Source organism: Ambystoma mexicanum, chromosome 2p, assembly GCF_040938575.1.
Source record: "Ambystoma mexicanum isolate Mex_15411 chromosome 2p, UKY_AmexF1_1, whole genome shotgun sequence".
Taxonomy (NCBI): domain Eukaryota; kingdom Metazoa; phylum Chordata; class Amphibia; order Caudata; family Ambystomatidae; genus Ambystoma; species Ambystoma mexicanum.
The window spans coordinates 1,019,184,220-1,019,207,551 of record NC_090923.1 but is presented as its reverse complement, the minus strand read 5'-3'; the positions used below and the strand labels follow the sequence as shown (position 1 = coordinate 1,019,207,551).

General features: G+C 45.1%; 1 protein-coding gene across 4 annotated transcripts in view; it reads left to right on the top strand.

The window, feature by feature from the left end:
* The window catches only part of BAD (BCL2 associated agonist of cell death), an 81,681-nt gene extending 70,815 nt beyond the window's left edge, over positions 1-10,866 (top strand). For 3 of the 4 annotated variants that reach the window (XM_069644872.1, XM_069644870.1, XM_069644871.1), the window contains exon 4: positions 9,777-10,866. In XM_069644872.1, the coding sequence (XP_069500973.1) occupies positions 9,777-9,902 (126 nt within the window). In that variant the 3' untranslated portion in view covers positions 9,903-10,866. The remainder of the gene's footprint in view (positions 1-9,776) is intronic. The other variant, XR_011302090.1, reaches the window with a different exon arrangement.
* Positions 10,867-23,332: the final 12,466 nt, after the last annotated feature.

The window sequence follows — 23,332 nt, the reverse complement described above, 5'->3', positions numbered from 1 at the left end:
ATGTCACAGGGCACCCCATCACTATTGTGGCACTTTTCTCAATCGCGAATGCGGCTGCTGCGAGCGATTGTTCGCACGCGAAATGACCCTGCATCACGGCATCCAAAGTACCACTATAGTAAGCCAGGGGCTTGTGTCCTAAGGATGTTTTTTGTGTCAGTACCGCTGTCATAAGTGTTCCTTTGCAATGGGAAAATAGGTAAAATTCGCATCCATAATCAGGGTTTGCTAGTACTGGAGCGCTTGAAATTAGCTCTTTCAGTGATTGGAACGATATGCTCATTTCTTCTGACCATTTTATTTTTACATTCTCCTGTTGTGCTTCTTTGAGTGCTTGTAGGAGGGGTCTCGTGTATGCTGCATAGTCTAGTATCCATGCTCGGCAATAGTTGCACATCCCCAAGAATTTCTGCATATCTTTTACTGTTGTGGGTTCTCCTACTGATCTTATTGCCTCTACCCTGTCGGGAATTATTCTTTTTCCATCTTTTGATATGAGCTGTCCCAGGTATAGGACCTCAGTCAGGCAATACTGTAGCTTCTCCCTGTCTACCTTGTATCCTTTGTTGGCTAGTAAAGTCAGGAGCGTCGTTGAATCTTTTCTACATGTTGCTTCGTCTTGTGCACACACCAATAAATCGTCCACGTACTGAATAATCGTACTCTCTACTGATAGGTTTCCCAAGTCTTCATGCAATATGCGGTTGAATATGCTCGGGCTCTCACAGTATCCCTGTGGCAGTCTGCAGTGTTCATATCTTTTTCCCCCCAGTGTGAACGCTGTAAGGTATCTACTCTCTTCAGCCAGGGGTATTGAGAAAAATGCGTTTTTCAAGTCCACCACTGTAAAATGTGATGCAGGTTTTGGGATACTGCATAGTATTGATGCAGGGTTCGGGACTAGAGGGAACTCTTTCTGGATTACATCATTGAGGGGGCGTAAGTCCTGTATCATCCTCCAAGATCCCCCTTTTGCTTTTTTTATTGGATAAATACATGTGTTACATGGGGAGTTTGAAGGCACTATTATCCCTTGTACTAGTAGTGCATTTATCGTTTCTTTTATCCCTTCTTCAGCCTCACGGGACAATGGATACTGTTTCACTCTGGGTAAGATAGCTCCTTGTTTTAGTTTTATTATCACAGGTTGTACTCCATGCAACAGCCCTACATCATGGGGGCCAGTTGTCCATAAATTGTTTGGTACTGGCCTCATGTCGTCATCAAAAAATGACGGTGGTGTTCCTACCACTGCCATCAATTGAACGGGGATCTCTCTGGCTTGGATCAAAATGTCACAGGGCATCGCTATTTCCATTACTATCTCACCATCTGCTTCTGTGTCTAAAAAGAGATCCTCATCTGTTACCTCGCGTAGGGCGAGGTTGGCGTTTGTACACAGCACTGTGCGCCATTCACATCCTTCTCTGTCCATTCCAATCACAGCGATCCGTTTCGCTGATACCTGCACGGCGTGCAAATCCAACGACACCACTGATCCTGGTGCTGCGTTTGGACACACTATGGGGCGGAAGAGGAACTCTGCTGGAATCCTCCAATCCATGCTTTTTAGCTCTGGAACTATAAGGGCCAAAGTCTTTAGCCCTTCAATAAACATCTCTTCATTCTGTGGCAGACCTCGTATTTCCTGTGTGGTTGTGTAGGCTTGCACTACCAACATTGCACGCAAGGGGCATATCCCGGGTGTCGAGCACACTATTCCTCCTTCGGTAAATGATATGGTCATGTTAAGTTTACTCATAAGGTCCCTCCCCAGCAAATTTATCGGGGACTGTTCATAAAACAGTAAGGGTGCCTTTACAGTCTTGCCCCCTACGGTTACATCCAAAACTTCTGTGTAAGGAACTTCAATTACAGCCCCAGAGAACCCCTGCGTCTCTAACTTCCTGTTAGATAACGGGAACCGGCCCTCCCTGACACATGATTTCTCCGCTCCCGAATCAACCATGAATACAAACTGCCTGTCTCCTATCTGCGCCCCTACCAATGGTTCCTCTGCTGCACTGTGGGTGGTAGATAGAACTGGACACGCAAGTGTTCTCTGTGGGCTGTCCTATGCGGGGTGTCTCATCTCCCCCCCTTCAGTGAATACGTTACCTGAGACCACTGACATGCCGTTGTAAGGTGCTGGTGCGGGGGCCCCGTTTGCTGCTGTCGCGAAAGGGTTGCCTGGTGTATATTGCATACTGTCATTGTTTTGCATGTTTTGTAGGTGGTTCTGTGTTCTATACTGGGGTCCCTGTTGCTGGCCGGCATTACCTTGGCTTGGGTTTCTTAGTTGTTGTTGTCCCATTGGGAGGCCATATGGGCTTCCCGGGTGGGGATGGCCATATTGTTCTACCTCTTGGAACCCGTTATTGGGTCTACTTCTGCACTCTCTAGAATAGTGCCCCCATCGCCCGCAGTTCCAGCAACTTCCTTGTGCACCTCTAGGGCCCTGCCATCCATTTCCTCCCATTCCCCCATACCCTGTTCCACCTCCTCTTCGGCCCCTGTACCCACCTCGTCCCCCTCGAGGGGTCCACTCTTGCCACTGCGGACCTCCACCTTGCTCTTGCTCATTCCACTGCCGCTGTCCTGCTCCCGCCCAATTAGCTGCCATCCTTCCTTGTATTGCTATCAGCCCCTCCTCCTCATCGTCTCCCTCCCTGCTGTGTGGGAGTGCGGCTACTGCCGCAGCGACCTTCACCAATTTTGTCTGTACTAACTTTGCTTCGTCTGCCAATCTTTTCTGAGCTAACTCCCTCTCCCTTTCCTTTATTCGTTTACAATGGTGTACTATTATGCTCTGAATTTCTGGCCATCCCTTTGCTTCAATACCTGCTATTTTGTCGAGCGCTTTCTGCACTTCCTTTGGGAGCCCTCTTTTTATAATGAAGTAAAATAAAGAGGTCGATTGATACCAAGGCGTGCCCGTTTCCGCTCTCCACATCTCTTGGACCCGAAAAATGTAATCCATAGCCTCCTCCCCGTCATTCATGGTACACTGCATCACGGACTGTAAGTCAGGTGTATCTGGAAATGTTTCGCGTAAGGCGTCCCACACTCTAGCCCGCACTGTGTTAAAGGAGGCCCCATCATGGCGGTCGCAATCTAACGTTACTCCCGGGAAGCCGGCTTTAACCCATACTCTTTCAGCCTGATCGCCCACCGCTGATACGAGCAGACTTTTCACATCCCCTACAGCTAGGGGTACCCCAGCAGTATGTTTTTCAAAGGCGTATATCCACTTACTTGCCCCTCCTGATAACGGGGGCAATAGCTTTAGTAAGTTGGCTTTATCCATTTGTGCCCACGGGATATAGTTAGGTCTCCCTCCTCCTCTGTGTATCAGCGGGAGCTGTAGCTTTCCTTTCGTTATGGCACCCGGGCCCGATGTGGGTGCTGATGTCTCTAGTGATGCCATTTTCCCCACTCGGTTCCTTAGTCGTCCCGACCACTCATCGTCCAGTGTTCTCACTGAACATGTGCCATCCCCCCCCTTCACTTCCTCCTCCCATAGCCATGCTCAACCTGTCACTTTCTTCTAACTCGTCCCTTATATCGCATAGTAATTCCTCTCTATCCCCCATAGGCCTTTCATCATTGTCAGGATCTCCCTCACGTGTCTCTATTTCAATTATTCGGGTTGGTTCTTCCTCAATTCTGAACAGTATCTCACCTTTCTTCCACCCCTCTTCAGGTCTTCTTGTCTCGCCTGGCGCTCTAGACGTGCGCCCTGATCTAGTTGCATTAAGTGCTGTTTGTCCGCACATGTCTTTTATCCTTGAGAGCTCATCTTTTGCTATTGACAGTCTTGACTGTAAATCATCTGTGAGTTTCTCTATGTCCACCCTTTGTGTACTCGCCTGGCCTCGCTCCCTGGTACTTTCATATGGTGGGGGTGCAGTGGGCCGGTGGGGTGTAGTGGTTGTCGGGGGAGGCACATACGTCGGATCACTGTATCCTTCTGCGGGTACAGGCTTTTTTAATATCGGGTACAAACTTATTACCTCTACTGGTGGCGCTACACTTGACAATTCTTTGATATCTTTATGTATCATCAGTGGATTGTCTGTAGTGGATGGGAGATCAGGATTTGATGCTGGCGCTTTAGGCGGTGGTACCTCTTCAAATAAGCACCAAAGATCTAATATTTCCCTCCTATTCTGCAGCTGCTTCCCTCGGTACTTCAAGAAAATGCATGTCATCACCATATCCAGAACGCTTTTGTCAAATGACCCTCCCTCTGGCCATATCTGGGGTTGCCCCTCTCCCTTCAACTGTTACCCATTGGTCGTGATATTTCTTAATCCGCTCCGCGTACCCTGGAAGACTTTTACAAATATGTGATAAGGGTGTTTCAGCCCCCATCTCTGTGCCCTCCTAGTGCTTATGTGTCTGCAACTACAATGTGAATGTAGTATCAATATTATTTTTCGTATTCTACTTCACATTCAGTGTTATGCTCGGTTGGGCTCTCCCTCCCTTGACTGTACAATACAAAACTGACTGTACACAGTTTCTACTTTGTTCTCTTTGGGGGACACATACAAGAGCAACCCATCATTTATTTTGACAATATCAACCCGGAAATCAAAAGGCACCCACTCACGTCACTGTATCAACGTTGCCTTCAAAAAGTTTTATCCGGTCACACTTACCATGACCATTTAACAATTATACATTTATAGCCGTTTTACACATTCGCAACATCAAAGTCGTCCCTTGACACATACGAGGTGCACACACCTCTTGGTAGCATTCAATTCACCATTCGAGCTGCCCTCCCTTTCCTCCCTAGCCGGCTGTCCCTGTCTGTTTTACTTAGATAAATGGATGCGCATATACATATATTTGTGTTTTTTAACCTGCTCTCCCCCTTCTAGTAGGACCCTTGTTCTCTTACTTTTCTCCCAAGTCCGTGCTAATTCCGTTTTTATTCTCCCCCTACCCCTAAAGAAAAAGAAAAGAAAGAAGTAATAGCGATCACTAATATATTCTCAGTGCCCCCTTTTGCTGAACACTTTTATCTTGTATTTCACTTCGTCATATATTCCCAGTACTAGTCAATATAGCACTATGCGGCGCCGCCTTCCACCCCCTTTCGGAGCTAGGTTCCCGTCACTTCTATCTCTTATTCACCTCGTAGTCCTAATGGCCATATGCAAAGAAAAAGAAAGGAAATTTTAGAATAATCTTTAGTATATCTTCGAACCCCCTTCTCGTTCCCTGTCCTACACTTCTCTCCCCGCTCCCTTTACAATCGCTCACACTCAGTACTCACGTGCCCGTCTTGAACCGATAGTCTCCGAAACTGGGTCCGTCCAGGCAGTGTCGCCGTCAGCTCAACAGTCAGCCCCGACTCCGGCGAGCGGTACTCAAAGGGGATTTTTCAACCGGGATCCCGTACCCTTTCTCTATTGAGTGCGCACTTCTTAGTGTACCGGTCGCCGTTGGCGGGCAGCCTCCCGGAGCCGGCTCACCGTGCGTATCCCTTTTCGACCGGAGATTCTCGTGCCAAAAGGGGACGGTTATAACGAGTTTAGGAAGAAATAATATCACGCTATCGGGGTCACCACTGAAGGCAAGCGTCCCCAAACAGCACAATCCTCCCCGCAATGAGAGACAATGAAGGACTCTCCCAAAATGGGAATAAGGCCAAGACAGAGTGCGGGTGAGCGTAAATGGGAGTTTATCAATCAGAATAGGGCATGCAAAGGACTCTGCAAACTCCAAGAGCGCTTTGTCTGACAATAGCAAAGACAGGCGTATATATTTACAAAAAACGTCATAAGAACCTACACACTATAGGGGGCACAAGTTCATGGGGATTGGGTGGCGACGACTAACTATAGGTGCTGCTGTGATGTGGTTGGCTTTGGCTGGAAGACGTCACTGGGCAGCCTCGTGGGTTGGGCTGGGCCTGGCAGGGTGGCGGAGTTCATCCAGGCGGTGTTGTGGGGCCATCGCGGCCAGTGGCAGAGATGAATGTCTTCTCCTGACTTATTAGCCCTAGGCCATGCACACCGCAGTCATTCAGGCATTTTTAGTATTATCTTCTTTAGTAAATCTTACAATAGGTTATACAACAGGTTAATGCAACACAGGAGGAATGCACCTTGTGAGGGGACTGGAGGTAATACGTCAGGGCATGGTTACCAGTGTCCTGTTGACCGGGGCCATAGGTCGAGGGGCTAAGCTTCAGGGCCTGGGACGGGCGATACATGTCTTTCTGCCTTGTTAGAAGTTGTTATGGATGTTCCGCTGTGTGTTGTCAAAGTGTTGGGTGTCTTGATTGCACAGGGCCATAAGTCTGAGATGGTCCGGTGGGTTGTGAGGTTTACGAGGGGGCGCGTGTGTTCAGGCAGAGGTTTACTGCTGTGCTGTAAATAATGCATGTGGCAGGTGGTGGCCTTGGGTGCTACAGAGGGGGTTACAAATCTTTGAAGCGACTCCAGTCTGGTTGGGGGAGGTAACGCAGCGCGGCGCGGTTTCTGCTCTCATGCCTTGGCAGCCGTCGTAGGGTGGGAGGGGGAATGGCCTTGCATGTATTTCACAAAGGTATCTCCCTCGTGTGTTGCCGATTTAGGTAAAGACATCATAAACATTTGAACACTCTATAATACTTATTCGGAACATTACAAAACATGCATTTAAACTTTGCTGGATGTGTCTTGATTATACCCAGTCTGAGTACCTTATTCATACATTATGTTTTAACAAGTACAGTATTTAGTTATATGCATATATATATTTGCAGTAAGTGAGGTAGAGTTAGGATTGGTGGAGAACATAGAAAGTAACCCGCCACTTGTTCGTGACGGTGGTGGCGCATGTGGGGCCTAGACATGCACACATGACATGTGCCTTCTCGTGCATTCTTCACATGGGCCCTTTGCATGGTTACATTCGTTTTCTTGTGTCCTCTAGCAGCATTAGTTCAGTTATGGCGCGAGCCCATGGGGTGTAAGTTTTCCAGTCATACACGTAACAAACAGATTCCTGGTGCGTTCCGTTATTATTAGTACCCAACTTCAATGGTATAGGCTCACCATCGCTTATATCATGGGAGCATGATCTCTTGTAATTATACATCGTACAGGCTTTTGTAATATAAGGGACTATGGAAGAAAAGCATCCTTTGCAAGTAGTCTCAACATTAATATACAAAGATTGTCTGTCATCTAACGACCATTTTACTGTTCTTTTCATTTGCCTAGGCCTGTTGGCCGGGTCATGCTGGGAGCGATGATGCATTGCGGGAGGTGAACTGTTACAATGTCAGTGTATTACACTAGCTCATGTCCGTCTTGTTCGTGGGAACGTGCTCGCAGCGGATCTGCCAGGGTGCTGCGGCAACAAGGATGACTGAAACCCTCCAAGGGTGGGGGCCGCGCTACAGTGCGCTGAGCTCACACCATCTTTACCAGACAAAATGGTTTCTAGGCCTAGCTAAATTTTAATACATGTGGACAATTAATACATGCGGGCAATGTCTCCAGTGGGTGAACCCTCCACCACCTGGGCCCGGGTGGCTTGAGGGGACGCCCAAGAGAGCCATAGTCCTCACCTGGGGAGAAAGCGTAGGCGAGGGGGGGGTCTTCTTTGACCAGTCCTCCCCTACAATACCCCTGAGGAGGTGCAGCTGATAGTGTCACTTCTTAGAGACGTCACAGATGTGGGGAGAGTGTGGAGTCGAAGATGACCCTGAGGTATTTAGCTTCAGGGGTGGGAGCAGGAGGAGGGCCAAGAGAGGCTGGCCAGAGAGACAGAAAAGGAGGGAGTTGGTGGTGCCGATGAGGAGAATCTCAGTCTTACTGGCATTAAGGCAGGGATTATTGGCGGCACACCACTCCTAGTTGGCCGACAGGCAGTCGGAGATGAGAGGGAGAAGAGGTGGAAAATGAGCTGAGTCATCCGCATAGCACTGGAAGTTATGGCAGAGCGCGGCAATGCGGTGGGCAAGAAGTGCCAGGTATTGTTTGAAAAGCCAGGGAGAGAGGTTAGACCCCTGGGGAACACCACAGGTAGCGATCGAGATAGAGGAGAGGCAGTACCAAAGTTGAACCTGGGAGTAGAAACTGAAGCAATGTATGGGGGGGGGCGCAAAGCTAGACAACCTAGATCGAAAGCACTGCCGGTGGAAGACTGAAGAGGCCTGAAATCTATGGAAAGAAATGTGACGATGGGTTGGCTACTGGGGGCAATTTCAAGATTCGACAACCTCTTTGGAGAACAAAGTACAAAGAGTATCTGTGGAACTTTCGCTGGTGAAGGTGGACTTTAGCCAGATGGGCGAATGAGTGACAGAGGTGGAACATAGTGGGTGAGGTGGATACGGTGACAGTGCTGCTATTTTAAAATAGAACAAGTAAATAAATGTTCTTCATTGCTTGTAACTGTATTTGAATGAATGTTATTGACGTAAAAATAAGAAAATAATTCTTCTATTTTCACTGTATGGCTACAAACCCTTGCAAGAAGCGCAGAGGTAGTACAACTTCTTCAAACTGAAGCTATTTCATGTTGCTTTATTGTGCAGCGCTTGTAGTTTTTGCACCAATGTTTTCTGTTTGGTTGGTAACCAGATTAACTGAAATGCAATATGCCAGCATGATTTTAACGTGTATGACCCTGCGTTTGTCTGTGGAAGAGGACAGGTAGACTGGTAACAGAGATGTAAGTTAGTGAGTCTTAATCACTGATTGGCCTTGGTGTACAAATAAAAGCTTGCTCTTAAATGTCACACACTGATTCCTTACTGTCGCCAAGTGGGATTAGTTGAGTGCTCGGATGTGGTAGCTGCCTAACAGTAATAGTGCTGGAGCCTATATAGCCCAAGAGTAGGGCTTTCTCCCTTATCGCCATTAAGGCAGTCATTTTTCCAGCCCCAAGTGTTACCTCTGAAGTCCAGCAGTACCTTGTATAATCTGCACAATGCTACAAGCTTAATTTACGGACTGCTGTGGCTTGTGACGAATTCTCTTCACAGTTGGCAAGGAGCATTGGCTGAGGCCTATGTTGTCATGTGGTAACTGTGTGAAGAAGGGAAATCTCATTGCTGTGCCACCAGCATGTTTGTTTTCTAATAAGCTAACAATTAGTAGTGGTACTACTCCTATTCTTTATTTACTGACAATTTTTTTTTTTGGGCTTTGGGAGAGATTTCATATATAAATAAGAGCCTGAAGTGTGGCACTGTATTTGCTGGTGAACTTACATATTTGAACGTGAAGATATTCTTTTCTGTCCATTTTTTTTTTCCGCCACAGTTGAATTTGTACTACTGAAAGCATGACCCATGCCCAGCCACGCCCATGGTGTTTCTTTGCTTGCGTCACTCCTATTGTCCTGTCCTTTCGTTCTTATTTTTCCAGTTAGTAACGGATGCTCTTTTAATGATGGGTTCCTATATTATTTTTTTGTGTATGTTTACATGTTAGAATGTTTTTTTTCTCGAACATTTGCTTTTTTCTTTGCCTAAAATACCTTTCCCTCATAGTGTAACCTCTGATTATTTTTAAAGCACTTTATGAAAAGGAAATGTATTGCCTTTCGTACAAGCTGTTCTGTAAGAATGTTAAAGCTTCTATGAAGTTGGCTTCAAGGTCAATGAAGGGTCTAAAATGCTTTCTTACAGTGTGTATTGAAATTGTTTCTAAGAAAAGTGTGGTCCATCCCAAAAATTGATTTCCTCACAGCATACTATTAACCAACCCTTCCCCTTGCCAACAGAAACCGTAACCAATTGCACTTTTGTTTTTGTTTTACAGGGGTTTCCTCGTCCCAAGAGTGCTGGATACACTAGTGAGCTGAAGAAAGGAGGTGGCTGGACTGCCTTCTGGCGAGGAATCTTTGGCCAGAGCCGTCAGAAAGAGGATCCCCCAAAACCAAATTAATTCTGAAGCTGATTGCCAAAGAAACTCACTTGTCTTTTATGGAATGATCGAGACAAACCTTTTTAATTGGAACAGCGTTCTCTGCTGGCAGTGCTGGGTCTACACTAAATGCTCCTTCTCATAGATGATGAATAAACTACTATAAAGATTCAGAGCAAGTCCATAAACTACACATTTTGTTTCTTTGGCATTTGCTGGAATAATGAAATGGTGCCCATGTAGGGACAAGACTTAACACTCTGCTCATTGCCACCTTTCTATCCAGTGAAGAAGGGCTTCACACTCAGTTGTTGTTCACCTGGAGCCTCTTGTTGAGGGAGCAGGTTACTTGTGCTATGGACACTTGAAATGGACCGTGGTGATTCTACGAAAGTGGTGTAGTTCTGAATTACACAGAACCTCTTACAGGCCGTGATTTAAGGTTGCTGCTACAAAATAAATGTGCAGGTAGGGGGAGCAAAGTGATATTCTTAGGGTGGCCACTACTGAAGAAACATTTAGAGAGAGGAGATTATTTTACTGCTCAAAGAGTTTCACCCGTTGGACGTGCTGCCCTAGTAAACTCTCTTCCCTGGGCCGGGAGAGGCAAGGACTGATGGAAGTGCTGATATCAGTCTGTGGGAGGGAGAGTGTGTGCTGCTTGTGAAGCAATACCTGCTGGTCGGTTTTGCTGAGGTACCGCACCTCTGCATGGGAGTGCCACCCATATGTCATTTTGTGATGTCTGTCCCTTGACTCGTCAGGATCTGTCTTTGCAGGGGAAGCACCTGCTTCAATGAGTTATTAGATTCCCACGAGCCACAGGAACACGTGACTGGCCAAAATGCCCGGAAGCAGTGGTGGATATGTCATAGCGGGAAAAGTGTTTCAACCTTGTTTTATTTTATGCCTGTTTATATCAAACACTATTTTTAATGGGTGTGGGGGCTTTTATCTTTATAGAAAATAAACCAAACTTATGTGGCTTCCCTCCCTCTTTGTGCCAGCTGTGCTTGCAAATGCAGCTCTGTCTTGGAAACCAATGCTATATTAATTGCCAGTATACAGGGAGACGCACTTGGCTCAACAACGGTTCAATCCAAACACCAGAACACGATTGGTGCAGTTGCACATGCCAAAGGACCTGAATTTGCAACTTTGAAAATGCGCTTTAAGAGGGGGGGCAGCGCTTTAGTTTTTATGCTAGTGCGAGAGATCTGTGTTGTTCTACAGTGTGGGTATAATATGGCGCTGCTGGGTTAATGACACCCTAGTGATGGGGCACAGATCCACGTTTTCTAAACCACCATGGGCCAAAAGCCAAAGTCTCATGAATAGTAGAATTCATACTATTTGTGTGCCCAGATCTGGGTCGTAAGTCTGGTAGTCTCTCTTGTTCCACTGTGCACCGTCCACTCATGTTTTTTCAAATGTTTTGTGGGCCGTTCCATCACTATGTAGAAGTGGGCTAACAAATAACAAACGGAGGATTGTTTAAATTGTGTTTTTTGACCGGCCCAAATTTGACATGTTTGATAGGATAATTGTCTTGCTATAAAAGTTTATTTATTTACTTCTTTGTGTAATTTTTAAACCCAATGGTGTACTGTGCACAGACCTAGGGTGGAAAAACAACCTATATGCAGCAAGGTCTGTGGCTCAGTGAACTAATGCACCAACCACAATGGCCTGTGTTTGACCTCATTAGTCACAGGTTCGTATCCCGGCTGGTCCACTCAGCCCTTCATCCTTCCGAGGTCGATAAATTGAATACCATTAAGTTGGTTGTTATCTGTCCATATACCCCTGTGGGGAGGCGGAGGGGGTGAATGTGCGCTCTACAAATACCTGTTATGTTATGGGAGGCAGGTTGGGGAGAGGACAATTCAAAGATCCATTAAATTAGCTGCTGGCATGGGGTGGGAGAGCATAGTATTTTCAGAGTTCTTTTTTGTTGCAATGTGTGTTTGGGTATGTTGATGAATGAGTTCTCTCAGGTCTTTATTATGAAGTATTAAGATATGCTGTGCGAACAGGAAAGTTGTATATTTTCAAGAAAGCAATACGCAGGGTGCTAGGCGTACTGGGAGTAGTGTTTCTGGATCGTGGGGGTGGGGGGCTAGTTAAATGTGCCTACCTGTAAACGGAAGCTGGTGGCACTTTACTTTAGGTCTGTGTACCGTACGTGAGCCTCAGACAATACAGAACATCATCCATCTTTGTGGCGATGATAAAGGAGTGATCACACTTTTCAGGGGGAAGACGAGAACTCAAATGGTGGGGTCATCCCGCATTGACAACGTTATAACACAACATAAAACATCAAGGGAGATACCCCCAATATTAGAATATGGTGTTTTTGTCACTTTGTCCCTCTAGAAGAACTCTACTGGCCCTACAAGTACATGCTAGCTCTTGAAAGCGGTGCAGTACCGCACCTCTAAAAGAAATAGGAGCAGAAACTGCCCTATTGCTAACAGGCGCACTAGATTATAAATATGGGACTTTCAACTCGTGTTTCCCAACAATGTAACTGCGATACACTGCAAGTATCTGTTTTCAGATGATGCATCCAGCATTGTTCTCAATATAAAAGCATTGAGCTGAGATCTCCTACTTTAAAAAAATTGTATAAACCGTTTCCAAGACAGTCCAATGCAGTTGGTCTGCTGTGTGTTTGTGTTCAACCATTGGCGCTGATGTCTTCTTGGTTCTAATACATGCAATGATTCTGTTTTTTATGGGTCTATTTGTCACCTCTATGTATCTACAATTACGGCGACAGGCAATGGTATAGATCACAGTGTGGTAATTGCAGTTGGTGTATTCCTTTTGGATAGAAAGGTACCGCCAGTCTGTCCACCATATGGCTTTGTTCTGTTTGAGGGCAGACTAAGCATGACCCGCATGGTACATGGCCAGATAGGCTCCTATCTGTCCAGTTCTGTTTGGTTTTGGCCCTCGCAAGGATACCTGCTGGACCAGGATATCGAAGTTCTGGTGACGTTTTATGGCAAATCTGGGTTGCTGTATGTTCACATTGCCAGCGTTTAATATTGGCTATAACTTTGCGAGCGCTCTTGATTTTGTTCACAAGCAGACAATAACTTCTGTGAATTATTTTCTCTTCTGAATGATGTTGTAGGAGCCTCAGCTGCTAGGGGATGTGGTGCTGAATGAATAGTGATTTAGATTGGCAGGTGTTCAAGTGTCCATGAGGATGATTTAATTCACTGACGTGCAGGTTTCTGCATTTGGTGCCGTCATGAAACCGATTCGCTGTGTCCAGCTGAGATGGTAACTGGAGTAGTGGACTGCTTCCCTTTTCAACCCCTGTGTCTCACAAAGGGATGGGTTTCCGAGGAGAGCTGCCTTTGAGCAGTGGTGCTTCTCCTTGGGCTGCGTGAAAGCCATGATTATTATACAATAATGTATCATGGTAGATTTGGGGGGCGGGATATGCTTTACTGTTGGAAGGGCAGTAGTCAAAATAAGGGGTAAATAAAAATGAAACAAAATGGTGAGAAATTTAAAACCCAATGCACAGAATCTGAGAATAAGGGAGAAAATTGAGTACTAGGGCCAGAGCAAAGGTGTAACAGGCAAGACACCTCCGTAAGTGAGCGATAGATACTTTGGTTTCAAGGTAAAGAAATTGGACTAAATGTTTGGAAACAAATAACATGCTAATAAGTATGGGATATAATAAAATATAACCGGATGGGGAGAAAAAAGCGCTAGAACCTCCTGACAGGGACACATCTGCATATTATCATTGCCATTTTAAATGGGGCAACACATTAAATTGAGGTATAAAAGTGAGGCGTAATGCTTTTACACTTGGTTTTCATGCCTCCTCATTATGGAGCATATATGAGGGGAGGAGCTTGGAGCAGAGATGGATCTCTGTCCTGTTACTGTGCCCAAAAGTATGTCTTTGAGATTTTCGTGCAGACATGCAACAAATGGATCACTGTGGAATCTGCTTTGGTTTGACACCTTTAACGCAAGACAGGGGAACCCCACTTAAAAGTATCGGTAGTAAAAACTGAGTCCATTCAACAAATGATACTTTAGGGAACACATAGTTCAAAACAAAAAATGATTATATAGGTGTGGGAAAAGAAATCGCAATATAGGGCATTATGAACGCTCTTGCTATACACCAAGGAGCGTGTTTAACAGCTGGTTTGTTTAATAAACAGTTGTTTAAAATTGTATTTGAAGTGCAACGAGATGGCTGTTATCCGCAACATGCACTTTTTAGACTATTGAAGCATATTGAAATCACCAGTGTGTGCATCTAGTTAGCACCACCATAAATGCCACAAATATATACAAAGAAGTAGCTGCCGTGAGTAAACAATAAAGCTTGGAATATGTATGTTGCATGTCTGCATGAAAATCTCATGCAGACCAACAATTCTTAGGTTAGTGAGGTCTGCACGGCACCTATATAATGTTTTAACTATGTGTTCCCTCTAGTACCGTTTGTTATATGCACTTGGTTTGACAGCTGGACCTTTACAAGCGAATGCAGGGTACACCACGGCATGTAATTGTGTTGGTGGGCCCCTGCATTCAATTTAGATTTTTAATAAAATTACCCCATTTGATTGACTGGAAAATTGTATATAGCTAGACCATAGTGACAAAAGGAGTTCGATGTGGACAATTTTCTGTAGACTGGATGTTGGGAGAGTTTGAAAAATCACCATCTTGGATAGGACCAAGGTTAGCAAGGTTTCTTACAACCTGAGCTGAGCAAAGCCGCTCACTGTAGTAGCATGGCTGAACTAAGGAGGAAGTGGGGGGCACGTTATGTAGTACAGTTAACACAGACAAGATGAGTGAAAGACCCATATAGGTAAGTTATCAATAGAACACCCTTTTATTACAATACTACACTAAGGCTCACTTCAAATATAAGGTAGGTAAAAATACTTACACAAATCCTCTCCTAATGTTCCAAATTCTGTAAACGACAAAGGCAATACATTGTTGGAGAACCTTTAAAAGGAATGGTTTTACAAAATGTAATAGTTGTTAAGTGTCCTGGCAAAACCAAGAAATCAGATTATCTAAGAAAAAAAAAAGAAAAAATGGTTTATAAACCATAGGATAGATTACTTGACTAGATTTGTGGTGTACCGAATAACCTGTCCACAATACTTTGCGTTAGCCCATGTGTCAGAACATAAGAGGACAGTGGAGAGGGGAAGTTGAAGCAGCTAGAATCAAGACTTATCATACAGTTTAATACAATGAAACCACAAGGGCATAATTCAGATGAGGAGCTCTCAGTAAATCTTTTAATTAATTTGATTCATAAGATGTATTGGAGACATGTTACTTCAGACAGTGTTAGTAAGTTACTTTTATAATGGTACTTTGTTGATTGCTGCTAATCTTTCCTTTTTCCCTGATATTTAAGAATTGTAAATGTTTGTGTCAAATGATTTTACAGTGGTTTTTAAATTTGAGAACTTATATCTGAGAAATATTCATTAGCATAGCTGTTTATGAAATGGTATAGCCATAGATGGTGGTTTGGACATAGTTTTTGCATGTGCACTTTGGTATGGGTTGATCATGATTTCTCCCTTGAGCATCTCATTTATTTATGGACTGTACATTTTAGTAATTTTGGGAATGCATGAAGTGATTGTACCATCGTTTTTGAAGGTTGAAAATGGTTAACATACTTTCATACTTGTACGCAGCCCACTTGGGTGAAATTTCATTAAAACTGAGTAGTAGTGGAATTTCATTAAAATTGAGTAGTAGTGAGGTGGAAATGAGTATATGAGGCACTTGCACCGCTCTAATGGGGATTTTTTCTTGAGCATGCCATGAATAACATTCATTGTATATTTGCAGGGTTCGGAGCTGGGAGATATTTTGCTCCCATTATAGGCAAGGGAAGCCTGGTTAGTTTGAAACCAAGAGCTACCAGGAGCAATTTTTTTATTTAATTTTTTTTTGTTAAAACCTTTTTATTATACACCAATAACTGAAAGAGCCCGATACATAGGGTGGGCGCATGAGACAGCACTTTGGTAAAGATTGAGCGTAGACATAGCATTTATTCCTTTTATCATATATGGCAGTGCTGAATCTTGGTTGCCTTGTCCCTTCCTTTGATCAGGGCTACCGCCCACCCCTTCCATATCCACCCGCAGGTTCCCGCCGCCATTGCACATTAACCTTACAATCCATTGTTTTACCCTGTAAATATTGAATGTTAAATAGTGTCCTATATTGTAGTGCTGCTCATCTGAGCCCTATATCCCCTGGTTTGAAAGTCTTGTGTGATGCCCTTGCCACCAATTATATATTTGTGATATATGACTGTGTTTGGGTCTGTTGGCATGCTCTTCCCATTCTATGCATGTAGCCCCCTGGTTGCTTATCGTGTTATGTTTAAAATAATCCTATACATGTGTCTGTTCTTTGAAATCGTGCAGCTTGTGCCGGTCTAGGCCAGCGTTTGTAGGTGTTGTATTCTAGGGAGCATAGTTTGGAGAGTAGTTTAGTTATTTGTTAATTTGTAGTGTGCACCTAACCCAAAGGTATCTGGGCTCATTCCTTAAGAGATTACAGTATAGTTGCAGAAGTGACAGACATTACAATACATTGGTGTACAATGGAGACATTCCTAACAAGTACAATTCAAAGCACAAGGTCCACATTACCGCTTATGTTAATGTTAAAGACTATTTGTACCGTACACTATCACCACAGAGTGGTCCCCTGGCGCTCTGGCAGCTCTGAAAAGGGGAGGTGGGGCGGGTTAGTGGGAAAATTGCAAAAGAGCAGTGATGTGCCGTTGGCAGCCTCAACCCGGTAAACACTACTCGCTGGGCTTGGGTTTTTTTCTGGTTGGTAGCCGTCGTGTGCTGTTGTGTGTGTGTGTGTGTGTGTGTGTGTGTGTGTGGGTGGCTATGTGCAGTTTCTTTTGTTGTAGTGAAGTTTGTGCGGATTGTTGTGCTATAGGGTTGTGGTTGTGTTTGGTTAAGAGTTTGAGAGGTGTATGCAGAGGGTTGAAATTGTTAGTGGATTGGTTAATTGGCATCGCTGTCTAGAAGCGACATGCAGACTTCCACGTTACCTCCAGGTGCTGTGCGCGAACTTCCCTGCACCTCCATCCAGATCCGGCACTGGCCGACAGCCACGACCCCTTCCACGCATGATACTCATCAACATTTACAACTCTGTCCAAGTTCTGCTCCCACCCATCTACGACAAACCTGTCTGTATCCGAGGCAAGGAAGCGTTTGTGATTCCCTTCAAATCTAGCCCTGATTTTAATTCCCAATCTGGTCCAGAAGTGATATCGGTCAACTTTCGCTACTCTATCTAGGTGTGGCAGTGGTCAGCATTAAAAATAATCCTATCCAGCTGCTCACATAGGCTACCCCTCACAGCCCCCACCAGGAGTGGCACATGCCAACACTCGCAACACTGTCCGGGCCTGACGCATGCCAACTCCGTCCAAGTATGGCAACTGCTAACATTCATACAATTCCATCCAAGTTTGCTGCTTGGCAGCGTTCATGGAGTGGGTGAGGTTTTTGGATGGAATTGGGCAGGGATGCTAATTTCTGTCTTCATGGGTGTGTCGCTTGTGTCTTATTCGATGCAGCGTCGTCTCTCTTGTTATTGTAAGAGATTCCGTTAGTGTCATCCTAAATTCTGTCAACCTGTTATTTGTGTTTCCTGTTTGATTGTTTAGTTGTTTCAATTTGAATCTGCGGTGTTGGAAGAGCCAGCTTTTTTGTAGTTTTCTGAATTGTAGGTGATCTTTGTTCCAGGTTTTTGCAGCTAGTTGGGAGAAGGAGGAACCCCCTAGTTTTTTTTCTTGAGGTATGGTTTTGGTTCCAGGCGGATTTCATTGCTCTGACGAGTCTCGTTGGCTTGTAGATTATTTTCTTTTGTAGGAATTCAGCTCCCTGTCCGCTGATTGCCCTGTGTGTTATGCACATTGTTTTGAAGGTGATGCGATGTTTGACTGGGAGCCAGTGTAGTATTTTTAGTGCTGGAGTAATGTGGTCTCTTCTGGATAGTTTGAGGAGGAGTCTGGCTGCTGCATTTTGGATGTGTTGTAGTTTCTTAAGGAAGTATTCTGGCATCCCGAGGTAGAGGCTGTTTGCATAGTAGATTCTTGACATGATAAGGGCGACGATTGTGAGTGTTTTGTGGCTGAAGGAGAGGAAAGGTAAGATTCTTCTTGTTGTGTGAAGGTGGAAGAAGCATTTCTCGATTATTGCGTTTATTTGTGGTTCTAAGGTTAGGGTGCTGTCCATCAGGACTCCCAGATTGTTTACTACCTTAGATGGTGCGGGTGCGGTTCCCTTTTCGTCGCCCACGGAATGTAGGTGGTGTTCGCTTGGTTTTTTGATCTGATCATGATTTCTGTCTTCCCTGGGTTGATTTTCACGTTGTTGGCGTTCATCCAGAAGACTTTTTAGACATTCAATAGGGTTGAGTGGCTGGCTTGAGTGACTTCGATTTTGTAGATGAGTTGAGTGTCGTCTGCGTAGTTGCAGCATGTAATTTTGTATTTTTTGAAGATTCTGATTACTGGAGTCTGGTAGATGTTGAAGTACAGTGGTGATAGTGAGGATCCCTGTGGTACTCCACAGCCGTTAACTCGTGGAGTAGATTTGAAGGGTTTTATCCATATGGTTTCTGTTCTGTCGGCTAGTAATGATTTGATCCAGAGTAGTGCCATGTCCGTTATAGCTGTATCTTCCAATCTTTTGGTTAGGGTGTCATGGCTAACTGTGTCGAATGCTGCAGAGAGGTCGAGCAGAATCGGAGCTGAGGTTGTGTTGGAGTCTGCGTTCGTTTTTAGGTTGTCCCAGATGGATAGTAGTGCCGATTCTGTTCCTCTTGCGGGTCTGAAACTGACTTGTGCTTGATATAGAAAGTAGTGTTTTTCTACATGTTCTTGGGTTAGTTTGTATACGTGCGTTTCTAGGAGTTTTTCCGGGTAGGGAATGTTTGAAATCAGTCTGTAGTTGGAGAGGTCTTCCACATCGCCACTTGTGTTTTTTAAAAGCGGTTTGATATATGCTGATATGAAGCATCTTGGTACAGTTCCTTTTGTGAGAGATTTAGGAGGTTTCTGTAGTATTCTGATGGCGTTCTTGTGCTAGGATTGTTTTGTAGATGTCAGAGGGGCAGGGATCCACGGGTGATCCCGCTTTCTTGCTTTGTTTTACCAGCTTGGCGAATGCCTCCGCTGATCCGGGAAGTTTTGGAGTTTGTGCTGTGGCTCTTCGTTGGGTCCGGTTGGTTGAGTGTTAAACCTGTCTTTTTTGTATGATTTGTCAGATGTCGTTGATTTTGTTCTTGAAATGGTCTGCCAAGTCATTGCAAAATTTCTCAGAGGGGGTTTGAGTGTTGTCACAACCAGGTGAGTTTCTCATTTCTTCATTCTCCTCGCCTTTTGTATTTGCTATTCCATTTTGTTCTTTGATGGTGCTTAGTAGTGGGGTAAACCATTTTGCCATTGCTCCTTTTTTATTTGGGGGGGGGGGTAAATGGTTTTTCTGGGGCGATGTTTCCAATTGTATCAGCAATTCATTTGTGGAGTAGCTCCGCTTTCCCATCTAGGTCAGCCAGCTCTAGTTCTGTAGTTGAGGGTTTGGTAATCTCCAGTTGTTCCATTAGGTTGCTTGCTTTGACGGTTTTCCAGTTTTTTTTGTGATGGTTGTGAGCTTGGGTGGCTGGATGCAGACTTGAGTTGGTAGTGTGATCACGAATGGGATGATGAGATGGTAGTTTTTTTGTTAGCAAAGATTGTATCTAGGGTGTGTCCTACCGAGTATGTTGCCCCTTTGACGAGCTGTTGTAGTTTCATGGTTGTTAGCTGCCCAATTAGTGAGTTTTTGGAGTTGGCGTGTTTTTCTTCGAACCAAATGTTGAAGTCCCCCAGGATTATTGGATGTTCTTGGTTGATGGCTACATTGGTGATGGCTTCTATGAAGTTGGTGATGAAGGTTGCATCGTATGTCGGTGATCTGTAAACCAGAAAGAATGTGATGTTTGTTTTTGGAATCGCTGATAGGTGTCTGACCATGGTTTCGCAGTTGATAATGAGAGGTTCGTCTGCCGTTGTCGCAGAGAAGGTCAAAGATCTCTGAGTGTTTTGACATGGATCTTGCGTTTATTAGGTTGCAGTGGATTTTAAAGGTGTAGTTTGGTTTGTGTTTAAATGTTGGTTGTTGTCTTCTGACTGGTGTTGGGATTTCCTTCCAGGTCTATCTCTTGTTGAGGTGTTGGTGCAGTTGTGTCTGTGTCGTTGAAAAGTTCTTCTAGGTTCAGTCTTGGGTTTTTGTTTTCATCGGGATCCTCTTCTAAATTTTGTGGCTGTCGAGTGGAATGTCCTCTTTTGGTGATGTAAGGTGTTAGTGCGTCGATTATGTTCTTGTTATTTCGATCATTGTCTGTTCTTCTGTGTGGCTGTGTTTGGTTGTCTGCCGTTGATTTGCACTTTGGGTTGGTTTGTTCGGGTGACTCGTTATTTGCGAGGTATGGAGTTAGGTGGAGAGATTTCTCTATTCTCTCGCTGTTGGTTCTGTTGTTGTTCCTGTCTGTGGGAGTGTGTTCTGCAGTTGAGTCTTCTGTGGTGTTCAGTTGTGTTTGTTCTTTCTTTTCATTGTCTTTCCTTGGGTCCAGTTTGTTTGCGCTGCATCTTGAGCTTGAGTGTTTTTGTTGGTTTTTATTTCTATTAGTTGATGGCGAGTTGGTCTTTTTTGCTTTGGTCCGGCTGGCTTGTGCTGTTGTACCGGACCCGGTACAAGTTGGGCTCAATCTGTTAGGTGTTCTAGTCATGTGATATTGCTGGGTGGTTTATTCGCTGTCTCGAGTTAGGTAGCGAGGATTACTAGGGTTATATCGCTAGGATATTTCAGTGGCTGCCCCTAATGTGGGTCTCCCTGGAAGAGGCTTGCTGCAGTAAACAAACTCTGTGGTGTGAAGAAGGTATAACTAATAATTACAGAATTGTCCCAATGGGCGGAACTGATAATCACTTGTCATCTCACAAGGCGCAAGCCAACAATCACAGTACCACTCCACAAAGATGCTCTCTAGATGTGAATTGGAATTGGTCAATGTGTGCCAATCTCCAAGGATGGTGATCAGTCAAACCACAAGTTGCAGTTTCATCCTGGGGAAGAAGGCAATAATCGCAGTACTATCCTGGGGGGCGCAAGCTAGTAGTCGCAGTACCATTCCAGAGGACACTAGCTAGTAAATACTGTGCTATTCTGTAATGGAAGTTTCTAGATTTAAATCAGGTCAATGAGTTTTAATCTCTAATGGTAGAGGGCAGTTTGACAACAGGACGCAGCTAGGTTCGAGAGCCCCGAACAGTGGGAGAGGCCACCAGCCCACAATGCAATATGGAATAGTTTAGTGGCAAAAAGCCAAGTTTTCAAAAATGTTCTGAAGGTCGGTTCTGTTCTTAGGACTAGGGGCATAGAGTTCCAAAGTTTAGCTGCTAGTACCAGGAAACTGTTGCCCCTGCTTTTTTAAGTTTAAATCTAGGGATCTCTAGTAAGTGTGTTTGTGTATATACAGCGTGGGTCTATCTGTTTGATTATTTTGTAAATTTATTAGCTGGGTATTTTGGGGCTGTATTTCAGAGACATTTGTGGTCAAACCAGGCACAGGGTGTGTTGGAAAGAATCTTGGTGTCGCAGTTTCGGTCTGCTATCCAGTCCAGCGATCTACCTTTTGTTATGGGTGGGGTTAGTTATTCGATGCAAGAAACCCAGTTCTGTGATATAATGGCTAAGGCTGAAGCGTTGTCGTCATTAGTGTCATTAAGGCCCAGATTTAGGTCTCCTAGCATCATAATAATGGGAGCCTAGTTTGGTGTTGCATGTAAGGAGTTGATAGATATCGTCCTCACGTGAGGAGATAATGTGCGAGAGGCCATGAGAGGTAGTTTGATGGACAGGCGTTCTCCTGAAGGGAATAGTGACTGCCGCAGAGTTGGTGTGTGGCTCCACTGCTTTCCAGTTACGAATCCAAGTTTTACACGCTGCAAATAGAATTACATGTATTATCCTGCGCTGCATGGTGTTGGAGTGCCAGTGCTCCTTCTGTCCTCCCAGAAGTAGAGAGCCTGGGGTCGTCATAATCTCTGCCCTTCAATGCATGAGATCTGTCTATGCACTTTGTCCCAGAATGTCTATCTTTGGGCATGACCATAGAATGAGTCCTATGGTACCCTGTCCCCACACACAGTCTCCAGCAGTCCGGGGAGTGTATGAGACCCATCCAAAACTGTATAGTACATTCTTTGGATGAGTTTGTATTGGATGTCCCAATTACGGATGTTCACCAAGACCATTGGTATGGCTTCAAAACCGTCATAGATGTGGAGATGTGCAGATGTGTCATGGACAGGGCTGGTGGCAGCTTATCTTTTCATGTAATTTTAACCCTTTCCTGCCATATTAACCGCGTTTGGCATGAATAGGTGGCCTGGCTCCAAAATGGCCATGCCACAAGGTTTTGTCCTGTCCTTTGGCCATCTTGCCCCTTTGCCTTCTCCAGGTCGAGCTGACCCGTGACAGTCCTTATTTGGTCATTCAGATTCCCGCGAAATGCCAAGTTTTTGCAGGCTTCTGCATGCCTTGTGTGTGCGCCTCCAGGTTGTGGGCTGGGGTGTCTGTCCCCAATACACATCCTGGGTGCCAGAGAGTCTAGAGTGCTGTGAATGCCTGGGACCACAGCGGTCCGTGATTGGTCCATGTATGGAGTTGTGTTTGTGAGCAGATCTCCCATTGGGTCCTCTCTGTTTTGGCACGAAGGGAACTTTGGATAAGAGGACAAACACCCATACCTTGTCGATCTCTGGAGTTCTCACTGAACGAAGGATAGGATCCAAGTATCCTGAAACTAAGAAGCCGAGTGGAGGAACCACTGGAATGTTTGACACCCTGAGCCCGCTGACATCCCGTGGGACCCCTCTGCCTCTGGTCGTCCTAGAAGGTCTGCGAAGACGCTTCGACCCATTAGAATAGTGGGCCCAACTAGTCTCTGCGCCTTCAACAAAACCTGCAAGTAAGCCTTATCGGAAGTGTCCCTGTTCCAACCAGTGGGCTGACCAGCTTATGCAGGACCTTTGCTCTGTCTTTGCCGTCGTTTCGAGGAGGCCCTCGAAACTTGGTATACTGCTAGCTCTTTGTCTCCGGCATGCTCACACCAAATTTCGAACAGTGTGCCATGACCGGAGTAAACACGGTTACCTTGTTGCCCAGCCGCAGTGAATATCTTTGCAGGTGCGCTGCATTTGTGACCCTCTTGCCCCTGAAGCCTGCTGCAGTGAAACTGGCCTGATCCATCCATCAGGAGCGGAGAAATCATCACTATCCCGTTTGGGAATCCTCACTGTATCTTCGGAACTGAAAGCCACAGAGCCGTCATAT